Here is a 13901-nt window from a genome sequence, read left to right on the forward strand (position 1 = left end):
AACTCAGTTCTATGTCAAGAAAGGACAGCAGATTGACCACCAAATATTTGTCACAATTTTTTCCCCTCTATCAAATACATTGCCCTAACAGAAGTACAAAAATAAAGCATCAAATTCCTCAAACACCAATCAAAATCAGCTCTGTGTGGCTATGTTCCTAAGACTTAACTGGCATTTCAAATTGGCAATTGCATACAAAATACTTTAGCATAAAAAATTGTTCCCGCTGTACTAATCCACTGGTGACCTACATAAGGTGTGAACATAGTCAGTGTTTTAAGACCGAGATCAACTGTCACCTAAAAATCTAGCTCAACAAGTAAAGTTGTTCGTTCTTACTTTTGCTCTTAACTCCATTCCACAGCAACATTTACATTTCTGTTACCTCTAGAGAGAACGCGCAGCAAAGAGCTGTAGATTTACATCAGATGCTTGGCTGTTCGGGAGGTCTTTGCCTACCTGCTTTGCTGGAAGACAAAAAGCATATGGAACAAACTTGGCTGTCCTCATAAACTACTCACTGAGGGATCCCGCACTAGAAGCCACAGCATCAGAGAGCAAGATGCTTATGTCCAGAAGCTTCTTCACTCATAACTAGGGGCTATGCCTACTACATTTACACCCGAAACACGTTTGATTCCTTTTAAATTGCCAAAAATTGCACCTCTAGTCTAAGTGACATCTGTTCATTACTGCAAAATAGCTGTAACAACCAAAAGACTTGCGCACACTGGGACAGACACTAGTACATTAGCATCCTGTGCATTCCTGTTATGAACCCACAGGCACTATGATATTTACTCTCTCCTTCACGACAGATTGCAAATTTCCTCCATCTCACCTTTAACAGGTCTTTTGAAGTTATACATACAAACGGAAAATAAAAAACTGAGATCCAAGACCATATTATTTTGAACATCATAGCAATACTTAAATGTTTTATTTGCTTTATTTTATTATTTGTTCCATTTTAGCCAACATAAGATTTCTCAGTTAGATACTTGCTACACTTGGTGCGCTTGCAGCTGATTGCTGCTAAGAAATCTGAACTCAGATTTCAAGACTGAGGCACTCCTGGTGAACATCTGCAACAAGCTAAATTAAACCAGTCTATTAGGATTCCTTCAAAAATAAAAGCTAACAAATCATCTGCCTGGCAACTGCAACAACAGTACATACCTTATTAAAATGCATCTTAACTGCAATTATGAGATAGCTGAGTGCAATTCTAAAATTGTAAGTGTTGCATTCAGTGTTTCCATGAGCTTAAAAGTAAACTCAAAATTTAAATATTAATTCAAAATATTAATACTCTGCAAACCACAGGAGAGAATGTATGGAAATCAGCCATGATACAAAAGGTCAACACAAGCCACGCTCCCACGTGTTCCCATTCTGTATCACCAGGCTTCCACTCACTGTGAAGGAAAGGAGGCAGTATTGTTTGCACTTATTTTTCACAAACTGACCACACCTGTCTCCTGACTACTGCCATGTATCCCTGCTTACAGCATGGATCTTCTCACATAACAACTGTTCACCTTTGCTGCTAGGGTTGTCAGAGATTTCTGATAGAATGAGCATCGAGAATAGCAGAAGTTTTTAGTCTGCCTCCTTTTAGGATGTGCAGTCACTTAAATACTCTTACAGAGGATATTTTTATGTTCTTTGGAGCCACTCCTGTTCAGTAGTCCCGTTTAAAATAGTTCCATTTAAAATAGGCAGGAGCTGCAAAGTAGAGAGTACTTCTCAGAGGGAAAATATAAGACTTCCATTGCACTTGAAATGGGATCAGACCTCAGGGCAAGACATATTTTAGCAAAGCGAACACATTTCTGAGTCTGCTTTTAACTTCTCATCCCAGAATTAATTTAGTTTGTCATCAGAGAGGACAGCAAGGCATTTGACTCCTGTCGTATTAGAGTGCTTATAGCAGCTCCTAAACTAAAAACCCGTATACAGTAATACATAGGATAAGTAAAGATGTCTGTTCCAATCGTAACTAAAAAAACGTTTCAGGTATATTTGCATTTTAAGGCAGCGTAACATTTCAAGCACAGATATTAAAAAACCAGTGAAGCTTGTGAAGTATTACAATTATTCACAATTATTTATCACAATTATGTATACAGCACATGCCTAGAACAAATTTCCATCCCCTCAGAGTTGCTTCAATGAAAATGTTTTAATTATCTTGAAAAATATAATTTCAAAATGACGAAAGGAAAAGAGGAATTACTCAGGGTAACCTGCACACTAGTACATACGCATTTATATTTGAACAATGTTCCTACAGGAAGCAAAATGGGATCACCAGGCAACTACTCATATTTCAAGGATAGAGAGATGGCTTTCAGATCAGCAGCTTGAGACCCATTTTCATTTCATTTCTTTTGAGGGTAATCAATATCCAACACTATGAGGTCCAAAATACAATTAGATAATTGCAGGGCTTATGAGGATAGCAAGATGCCGATGAAATGAAGCCATGGAGTCAAGAGAGTATAACAGGAACAACAGCTTACAGGCCATGCATATGCAGTACAATTCACCAGTTCTATTCATACAATATATAGTCTATTACCAGTGGTTTGTTTTTTTTTTTTTTTTTGTTCCCCAACCAGGGGAAAGGAGGGTGAGAGAGATTCCTTCCCCGTAGGAAAGCTTCGCTAAATCATGTATAGTTAGACCTGAAGTAGCAGACAGTTCCTGCCTTATCTACACAGTATAAGTTCAGAAGTTCCAATACTATACTTACAGCGAATTCCATAAATCATGAGAGGATCAAGCTGCTTCTTCCCATGCTTCCCCTGTCCTGAAAGGTTGGAGATGGCTTGAATTTCCCGATGGAAAAGATAATCCAGCAATGTCAGCGCCATCTTCTCGGCTGTGCGGCAGTTCGTGCTGATGTGCAGCATATCAGCAGGAGTGATGGGGCAACGGACTCGCATTTCAGGATTATTTTCATCTCCGAGCCATGTCCCATTGGGGTAATCCTCTAAAAACAGAGATTGTGGAAATTCTAATCATGGCACAGAATGAAACAGTCAGGTTTAAGTTATATTTAAAATTTCTTAAGATATCATGAGCTCTTCCAATTTTCTTCATAGTCTCCATAAGCATCTTTCAAATTTAGAATGACAGGCTCAGAAAAGTTCTTAAATACATATCAATAGTGGCCAAACATTATTACCATTAACAGCTATGTTCTGGCCTACGTGTGTTGGTAGAATTAGTTCAGATGCCCGACTCTAAATGAGATATCTTTTTAAAGTGTCACTACTAGAGGTCAAGGACTGAAAGAGAACATTTATTAAGAACGTTCTCATTCTTTGACAAGACACACATATACACACCTATATATATATAAATAAATGTGTGTGCATACCTCCAGAAGATCTTTGATTTTGCTCCAGCCTCTCACTTAGGAAAAAAAAATGACTCATTTTAAAATGAGAATTGCTAAGCCCTCAGTGGAAACTCATCTTTGTTGGCGCTACCAAAAGTCTGTGGATTCAAGGCTAACCAGAACCTTGAACAGAGCTCAGAAGGGAGACCAACCACAAACGGAGTGGAGGATGCCATACAGGACTTTGGATGAAACTCATTCCACATAAAAATGAGATTTCCAATACAAATCTTGACAAGGCTAACAGGAACTGGAAAGAACAATGTCCATTCTACTATTTCAATGTTGACGGACACAGACCATTTGCATTTGATTTCTATGTTTGCTCAGCTTTCTAAAGCGAAAACACAACACCTCCTGACTTAGGAGTCACTCAAACCTACCATGCTAGAGTTGTCTAGTATTTTACTGCTTGTTTCACATACCTTCAGAATGGTTTTTAAGAAAAAAAAAAAAAAAGAAATCTTTCCATTATATGATATATCTTTGAAGAAATGCCTATATAATGGAGCTTTACGGTATATGCCAAGTCACAGATTCCTGTTTCTCCTAACCACTCTGTTCATCAAATAGAATGACAGAGTTCTCATGGACGAGCACTTTTCATTTTGAATAGGACAGGACCTCTGTGTAAGCAGCACCTTTATTTTCAAGTACTGGCATTGGTTAAGCAGCCTGCATTTTACTAGATTATAAGTCAAAGGCATGCAATAAAATGTAACATATAAAAGCAACTCAAACAGTAAAGAACACCCGTCTGATATGACCTTTGGGTTGAGTGATACTGTGTACAACAGATGCAAGTTTATTGCAATGCATAATAACAGTATGAAAAACTGTTAGATTATGCAATATTGATATAGCATTACAAGTATCAGATAATCAACTATAACAGTTTGTAGGAAAAGAATAAATTAGCATTGACATATATATATATATATATATATATATACACACACACACACACACATAAAACAGCTAGTCCCTTACACTTCTTTTTCCACTGAAATCTGACCTTAATGCCCTGTTCTGAATATATTTTTAATACACATGAATTTTTTTTATGCTTTTACCTGTACCTTACTTTTTACCCAAAACTGTGTAATAAAGCATGCTAGCTGCTTTCTGCTCACACTACCATGTTCCATCTACAAAAAAGGTGGTTCGGATTAATTACGAACTGTTTTGAATGCTACTGTTTCTGGCCTCACCACAAGTCTGGTTACCGTTATTGGGGAAAAAAAACATTCGGTTACTAAAGACAAATTGGCTGTTCTATAAAAATTAAGACAGAGCTGGCAAAGTAAAAGATGTCATTGGACAGACGTGCAAGTTTTTCAGAAACAATTTAATAAGCTTGAATAAATGTTTCTATATCCTATCAAAATTTTCCTGCCATACCAGTTCAAACAATTACTAATAGACATAGAAGCTACTTGCATTTACGGTTCATCTGCTCTCTTGTCTAACAAATTCTATCAACGTCCATGAACTGAACCAAAGATTTTTTCCATTTGCAAAATAATCAAGTCTTTTACTGGCACCAAGTCCAGAACATACTGTTTTTACCACATGCAACTGTACTTTTATTGCTAACAGCTTAGAGAAAGACACTATCTTGTTATTCTGACCTATGAACACAAGCCCTGCATGAAATTATCTCTTGCTTTTTCACCCTGCTTTAAAAACTTCAATAGAAAACTCTTCCTGCTTCTATATCCTGCAGCTGAAATACAAATAGCTAAACATGAAATTCATTACAGAAAAAATGGCCGTGTGGAACTCCCGATGGCTTTTCTACGTTTCTACTCAAACGTTTACAACAGTTCTTCAATTCAGTTCAAACTAAACCAGCTTGAATGTGCCATGTTATTTCATCTCCCTACATTACTGTGTAGTCTTTGAAATGAAATCCTTCCTGTCAAACTGATAGACACCTGGAAAAGGTACCAAAATGCTGATGGTGATGAGAAACTGGTGGTTTAGAAGAGCCCAACATAAAAATTATTTTAATTTCTTCACTGAAATAACCAGCTTTCCTCTATCTAATCCATCCTCCCCTGATTCCCTCCCTGTAAGTAATAGGTAGGTACTGTGAAAATAGAACCACCAAAATATTCTCTGCTACTTAAGAAATTATCTACAGACTCTTACATCTGAATAGAATATACATATGGGACCGGGAAAAGACGTAGAACACTCAAAAACCTGAAAGAGAATTGCCTCAAAGTGTCAGGCTCCCTTTAATCCAACAGCTGAAGAAAACTTTGTAGTTTGCTCAACCATTTTAGAGCACATGGTGTTGAAATCAGTCCAGCACTTACCCCGAAATTAAACTGAAATCAATGTTAAAAAATAAAAAAACACATAGCTAATTTTTTTGTGCACATAACAATAATAATAGTGAATAGCATTTGTAAATTTGAGAGGCAGTCTAAATCCTAAATTAATATGAATGACTAATATTTCTTCCCCAGTCTTGGCACTGCTTAGAAAGATGACTAAAAGAATGTTCAAACTGAACTGTTCACTTAAGATTTTACAGGTTTGAGGGGGAAGGTTATCTAGGTGTTCTGGGTTTTGTTTTGTTCTTCTCTTCATTTCGATTGTTTCTTTCCTGCTTACCTTGCACCATGTTCTTCTTTTTAAAAAATGAAGACAGACTTTTTTTTAAACAGAAATTCCCATGCACGATAACATAAAATGACATTTCAGGTGTATTAAGAATGTGAAACATTACTACCTTATTATATTGCTTTTTTTCATTTCACACTATCATATCTTCCCTAAATATGTATTCATATATGGTACCTAAAACACCCACCAATTACTATATGTACACACACAGCCTTCAGCCCACCTCCCCCCTACAAATACATTTTAGGCCACATAAACATATACAAACAATTTTGCCCAAGCCCCAAAATCTGAGATTCACGGACTTTGCTTTATGATTGTTTTGCATTACATGGAACTTGCACGCCTAATGTTAAGTGCATGCATATGACTGCTGTGTCACAGGTAGGGACTAACATCTACACATCAACTTCAGGACACAAAGGCTGCACTGCTGTTTATTGTATACAAAAATATTATTATTCATATCAACCTGCCAGCACATCTGTCACTTTGCATACAGTAAATGCAATGTGACTGGCACAAAAAAACCACAAAAACAACAACAAAAAACACCACAGTGAAAAGAGGAAGTACAGAGCCAGTTCCGAGGGAGGCAGGACTGCTCTAAACAAATGGAGTGGGATGGGAGAAAAGAGACTGAATCAGGAAGGAGAAACAGGTAGAGTTCGATGAAAATCTAGAGTTCGTTGAAGCTTCTAGCACTCAAGCATCCTTTTACACTATCTCTAATAATTTTTTATGCATTACATGTAACACCCAGGTGAGTCAGGTTATTTAGTACATGCTTTGTAATAGCCAGATACCAAGTCAGCTCTCCACTAGGCACCGTACAACCAACCCTACACAGCAGTTTAGCTTCTTCTAGTCCTTAAAGGCTGCCAAAAGACAAACAACGTGTGCAGTGCTGGGGAAGAAGCATACAGGCAAACAAACACTTAAAAAATAAAAACAAGCATAAACAAAGACACTCATCTGCACCTCAGTCTAAACATACCTTTTTGGTCTAGTAGCCCTGACTTTTCTTTCATTAATGTGTCTGACTACCCTTTTGTTCAATTTTAACTCTGGCATCCAAAACACACTCCGGAAAGGAGTTAAACTGTGACTGCGTGCTATGTGGAAAGGTACTCCCTTGCATTTCTTTATGCCAAACATTTTTATCTGATTTGCTCTCTGCACTCAGGAGCTCATTTCAATGACAATCTAAATTTGTAGCTCCTCTTCACTGTTTTTTCCAAGATCAGAAAATTTGCCTTTATCTCCATTCCAGTGAATCCGCAACTAGTTTGCTTTTCACTGCTGTTTTCAAATCTTTTTCCACTGTATTAAGTTCATTTCTTTTATCTCCCAGTGCAGCTGACCACTCCACTGTGACCAGAGAACATAACAGTCTCAGCAAGCACGTGGGAGAAAAGGAACCTGGGGCTGCTCAGCAAACACACATCACTATGGAAACTGCACGCAGGAGCTTTAAGCTTAATATCAGGAAAACCTATGTCAAGAGAACAAAAACCAGACAAAAGTCACTGTAGTTTTCAGCTTCACTCGAATACACTCTTGATGTATGTGTGTGTCTTCCTGCCCAGGGAGGAAGCAGACCCCTAACTGTTACTCACTGCGCTCCACTGGGACACCCTCCCTTAGGTGGTTTGACATATGAGCATTAGCAGTAAGACTACAAGCAAAGCTGGGTTCCAGTCTCTCGCTAGGCGCTGTCAATCATCCCTTAAAACAAAGAAAAATAAAATGAAACACCTGCCTGCACAAATACTTGAATTAACATGTGCCATTGTTCAGAGCAGTTGGGTTTATTTTACTAATAAAGTTGGGTGCAAATCTGGCATTTCCAGCACGTGAAAATGACTGGTAGCAGCAGCACAAAGACAGAAAGTTGAATTAACCTTATGAAAATAAACCAATTCCTAACCTATATAAATAAACCCCTGTTTCTAAAGAAATTAAATAATACTTTGGCTGATGTGTTGGAGATTGAACTTTTTTTTTTTTTTTAAATAAACTTTTGTCAATTAGCCTGAGCCCTTTGCCCCTGCAAGGGTTCACAAGGGTAGTGATTATTAGACAGAGACTACTGAGTGCAGACTTTATTAACCAGCAATCACTGAACAGCGCAAACCAGGTTTAAACAACAAAGTGAAAAGCATGCAGTATGTTAACATCCAGCTCTAGATATGTGATACAAACCTTATAATAAAAGACATTTTAAAGAACTAGTTTTAAAGCTATACTCACTAAAAACTACTTTCATCACAAAAAAGCAGTTAAGGTGCTGGGAGTTCTGGCAAGGAAACACCCCCGCACAGACCCGAAACCCAGGATATAGAACTGGAGTTTTCCACCTGATTTTTCTTGGGGAGAAAAATGTTTCATCTCCACAGGCACCAAAAAGAAAGATGGCCAGTTGAACCTCTTGCTCTGTTTAACCTTTGGATGGCACAAAGGATTTGACTAACAGCTAGGTAGTCCCACAATACAGCAGTTAACCCTCCCTCTTACTGTTAGAGGGCCCGTATACTATACCATGAGTCTGAAAATATATACCGCACTCATCTTTTCTTCAATTATTTTCTGTGATACACCACATACCGCAAGAAAGAACATGTGTCCATGAATTAACAGGGAATACCTATTTATTGCTTATTTGTACAGCACACCACGTATATTCAACTTTATACAGTGGACCAGTGTTGATTTCTTATAAACGTCATTGTGAGAGACGCCTAAAAGAGACCATCGCTCGTTTGTTCTTTCCTTATAATAAAACAAATAAACAAACTTTTTTTTTTTTTTTAAAGAATTTAGCATAGAGATCTGTGAATGCAATTCAATTTCTGTAGTTTTCTTTGGCTTTAATCAGTCACTGAAGTTCTTGAAGTCTGATCAGTACCTTCACGTGAACTGCAGTACAGCACCGTTTTAATGTACAAAAGAAAGAAAAGTTGCTATGTACAAAAGTTAGTTCTGTCTCTATCTGGTCATAAGGAGCTTGGCAGGAAGAGCAAAATTGCTGCAAGTGATGAGGGATTTAATCTTACAGTGAACTGAAAATCCTGAGGACTGATAAATCTGACTCTGACTGGGTCACTTACAGAAAGGTACTTGGTTCAGACTTGCAAAACAAATTCTGAGCTCTATTTATACTAAAATACTAAAACTACTGTCTCAGATGCAAAGATGCAGAGATATTTGGTGATTAAACAGTTTTCTTTGGGAAAAAAGATATTCATCTTTAAGTTAACACATTATAGTAGACCAGCTTTTCGTTATCTTCTCCAAATTAATGAGTGTTTACATTTCTAATTCTAATTTTTGGATAGTCCTAAAATGAAGTAGAAAAGGAACGTAGAGGAAGTAGATATAATGCAAAATGATTATATTTGGTGCCAAAGCATCATATGTCAGTGTATGAAGTATAAAGTTCACTGAATCAAATCCTGAATTAGCTAATTTTATTTTATCACTTAAAAACAGCTTTCAAGAAGCTCTGCTTAAGAGTATTTCGCATATGCAGGAGATACTAAGGACAGTGTGTTTCTTAGCAATTTCAAAGCCTTGGCCTTAGCTTCAAGATTTAAAAAAAGATCTGCTTTTAAGTCAGCTTACAATCGGGGCATTCTTATGCTAGGAAGGTCATGCTTTGTTTTTTTCTTCCATATTAAAAATAGGACATTAATTCTATTGTCAAAGAAACAAATTTAAAAGGATAACATAATGTGCATTAATGTTTTTGGAACATGTGCTCGTCTTTGTATAGTGGGTCACAGATTAAATATTTTAAATGTTACCATATACAGAAATGCATTATGATAACATTCAGTACCCAAGAAGTCTCTTTTATCTTAAAAGCAATACATCAGTGTTAACCAAAACAGTGCTCTCATCACAACTCCTGGAAATAAGCGTGTGAGTACAGAATAACCGCAGCGCTTTAGAGAGCTTGTTCTGTAGCTGAATCATAAATATTAAAAATTTGAGCTGAACCATAAATATTAAAAATTTGAGCTAAATTACAGATGCCTTTTAAGTTAAGCACGATTTTTTCCATTAATGAGCTGCATAAAAAGAATAAATTGTTTTTATCAATATTCTAATGTGAAATTTTGAAGAGGAATTTTTTGTAAAACTTTTCAAAGTAAAAGTCAATACCTTCAGAGGAAACACAGAAGTGTCCGATCACAGTAAACCTAATTTATTGAAAAAATTAGTAGAAATATTCTTGCACATTATCCATTTTTTCATTTTTGCTCTTTGCACATATTTCTTAGTAACACAGTACTTAACAGCGTAAAGTTCTGAAGTGCTATTCAGAAAAATCTCAGGATTTAAAAAAAGTTCTTTATGAACTTTAGTCTGATCGTTTATGCATGAAAACGAGCACTTTACTCAATAACTGAGAAATTACAAATAAGTAGTAGCCCCATTTCTGACTGCTATAAATTTAAGAAGCATAAACAATGAGTATTACACACTTAAGTGAACTGAAGTTTGCTGAGTTGTGACACACCAGCATTTATTAGAAAGTATTTTGGAGAAACAGCTGTACCAAACAAAATCTAAAAGCAAATTACTGATCAAGGAAAGAAAACTCAATAGCCCTCTCTTCCATAATTCAAAAAAAAAAAATACATTACTGTCAAAACATTTAAAGTGATACAGCATTCCTATCCTCTCAAATAAGCACTTAAGAAAATAGTTTTAAGTTCATGCTGTTGAATATCCTTTTTTTTTTCTGATAATTAGATAGCTGTGGCTTAAGAGCTCTGCACACACTGCAGGTGCAACCTGCACCACACGATACAGATCCTTATCAATATTCCCTAAAGATTCCAACATGAAAAACACTCCTACAGATACCAAAGAGAACTACAAATACTTTCAGCACATAAGAAGCACTTGTCCATTTCGTACTGTGTTACCGGAAGAGAAGCAATCATACCTTAATTCAAGATAATTATGGCTTCACTTTGCAACACTGATCACTGAAGCTCTACCACTAAAAATCTCATCTAGCCTCAGATCCTACAATAACAATAAGTAAATGATATACTTTATACCGCAATCTCAGTGAACCACTAATGCAATTACTTTGTAACTATGATTGCATCTAAACTCTGTTCTAAATCAGGATCAAGTGCTGTGGAAGGTAATATGTTAGTACAGAACAAATACAAGTTCCATGCCCAGAAAGCTTAAACTTCAAAAATAAGGCAGGAGACAGTAGGTGGGTTACAAACAGATGGGTAGGTAGAGAAAAACAAAGAAATGGCAGGCATCAACAAAAGAGAGAGAGGTATCAGCACGGTGGTATCTTAATCATTGCTGAACTTTCTGTAAACATCGCATGAAAATACAACTTTATGGATAATTTCAATGGATGAGAACGCATGAGGTGCCAATATGCATAGTTATCAGGAACTCCTCCAAAAGGAAGTGGAAGAAAGGACAGAAGTCTGTCAAAATATCACAAGCGCAGGAAAACTGGCATCTCCAGCTAAGGAAGCAAGAGCAATTCTGAATAGCGACAGGGAAATGACAAAGGAGGGTTAAACCCAAAAGAGGTGGTCTTCCTTCATAACCATGATGCCCTGGAGCAAGGGAATGGATGCCAGGAGAAGATGACAGGGTTAGGAAAACAGTATTTGCAACAGCTTTCCGAATATAAGGCCAGAGATGAGGCCTTACAGGAAATAAGATGGACTGGAACCTCAACAAGAAAGTGTTATTTTCAATGTGGAAGGTTGCATCTCAGATGGTATCTATTAAGAATATAAAAGGCTCCTTCTAAATATTGGTCCCTTGGAAAAATCACTCACCATTCTTACCAAAAATGATTTGTTCACACTTCTCAAACTTACTCTTTCCTCATCTAACGCTGACACTCTTTTCTTCAGTTAAAAAGTTTAGACAAACACATTTGAGAAAATCAGAATATTTTTTTAACAGATTTGTGGTGAGAGTGAAAGTACATACCGTTGCTGGGTTATAGCTTAGTCAATTGAAAACCAATCCTTGACAGGATTACTGTCACATACCAGCACTAGAGAATTCATTAAAATCAGAAAACAAGATAGGTACCGAATAACGTAGCTGTAAAACTTCTGTAATTTAAAACTAATGAGGAACTAATGCTCTTCAGAGTATTTGTTTCTGCAGCGGAGGACAAAATCCAAAAGAACACAACAGTATTAGGATGAAAATTATCATGAACAGAGATTGTACATGAGGCCTTACTTACTATGTAATCAACTAGGACTGATACTCTCAGAGATATGAAAGCCTAAAGAACCAATTCGTAAAATGATTTGTATGCAAGAAGGATGGTAGATATCAGCTGTGGCATTTTTAGTTTGGCGAGATCCAGTTCAGGGTCTGTACAGACCTTCATAAATGTACAAGAAAGAACTCCAGGAAGCACAGAAGAGCAGTATCTCTCAAAATAACTAATAACTTAAACTTTTTCTTTTATTTGCCACCCTCTCATTTCAAAGTAGTGTAATACCTGAAAACTGCAGAGGAAAATAGCAGAATGATGCCATCACATCATTTAGGCACATGACAAACTCCCATGAAACTATTTGAAAAATTAAATTTCAGCACATTTAGAATATAAATCTTAATGGCTCTCCAACCCAAAATTGTACCAGAGTCTCTTCCTCTGCTAACTTTGTTTTCCACAAGCAGTGAATCGTGCAAAGTTGGAGGGAGCCTGCGCTAGCAACGCTAAGTCACACAATTCAGCACACTTTCAATTTACCAGAGAGAAATATCAACTCCACTGCTATCGGGGGAAACAGCTGGATAAAAGTCAGTGCATCCTAACCCTTTTAAAATACAGCAACTGGAACCCCATAAACACAAACAGGCAAACAAGTTTTATGTCACAGCTCCTGAAGGTCTATTACAGTTTATTACAAAAAGTGACGTGCACACAGACGTAAGACTTAAATGACAAAGTTCTTAAAATGTTCTCCATTAATCAGTTACTCATGGTTTTTGAGCCCCTTTAGAGAGTTCAAGAAAAAAACATGTCATGACTGCTTTTAAAATGAGAATATGCTCTTCTCCAAAACTACAGTAAAAACAGATTCACGCCCAAATTAACTGGACTGTAACAAGAAAGAGCAAAAATACACCTACGAATTGTTAACATTTACTTTAAATAAATCTTAGTCATAAAATGCTTGCCCTTTATTCCATTAAACGTGAAAGGTTTTTAATCCAAGCTGAGGGGGGAAAAAAAATAAGGACAATAAAAAAGAAAAAGTTCCCTATAGTTATTTTTAAATACAGGTTTCCTCCAGACTAAAGAAAAGTACACAGTACCTGAGCAGAACGTAGCAAAAACATTGGTTTTCATTTTATTGATGTTGTTTTCGTTCATCCCTTGTTTTCTTTTAGGAAAACCATCCACTATCCAAATTGATAAATACTGGCATGACAAAATGCTTTGTTTAAAAGTTTGACATGTCATGCTATAATTCACGTCTGGGAAACATTCCTACTCCAGAAAACATTTCTACTAAAACAGACATGTTCAGAGAATGACTACTACACAAAAGACCTCTAAAACAGATGGGAAGAGTTGGGTACTTCAAATTTCTAAAAGTCACACTTCAGAAAGAAAGAAAAAAAAAAAACAAACAGATTTATGAAAATATGAAGGTATATTTCCAGATGGACACTCCAGAGAGATTTCTACTACCACCATACATAATTTATTTATAAAACTTTGATGTTTCAAATGACAAGGGAGAGAAACAGAAAAGTTAATTAGGCTTGGGATTTTTTTTATTTAGTTATTAAGTGGACTGTGAATAAGAACAGTTAGGCAACA

At 36.5% G+C, this 13901-nt stretch overlaps 1 protein-coding gene across 2 annotated transcripts in view; it reads right to left on the reverse strand.

Annotated features, from left to right (window-relative positions):
* BANP (BTG3 associated nuclear protein) overlaps positions 1-13901 on the reverse strand; it is a 168635-nt gene that overhangs the window by 108586 nt on the left and 46148 nt on the right. For both annotated transcript variants that reach the window (XM_068956003.1, XM_068956002.1), the window contains exon 7: positions 2759-2998. In XM_068956003.1, the coding sequence (XP_068812104.1) occupies positions 2759-2998 (240 nt within the window). The remainder of the gene's footprint in view (positions 1-2758; positions 2999-13901) is intronic.

This window comes from Struthio camelus, chromosome 10, assembly GCF_040807025.1.
Source record: "Struthio camelus isolate bStrCam1 chromosome 10, bStrCam1.hap1, whole genome shotgun sequence".
NCBI classification, from domain to species: domain Eukaryota; kingdom Metazoa; phylum Chordata; class Aves; order Struthioniformes; family Struthionidae; genus Struthio; species Struthio camelus.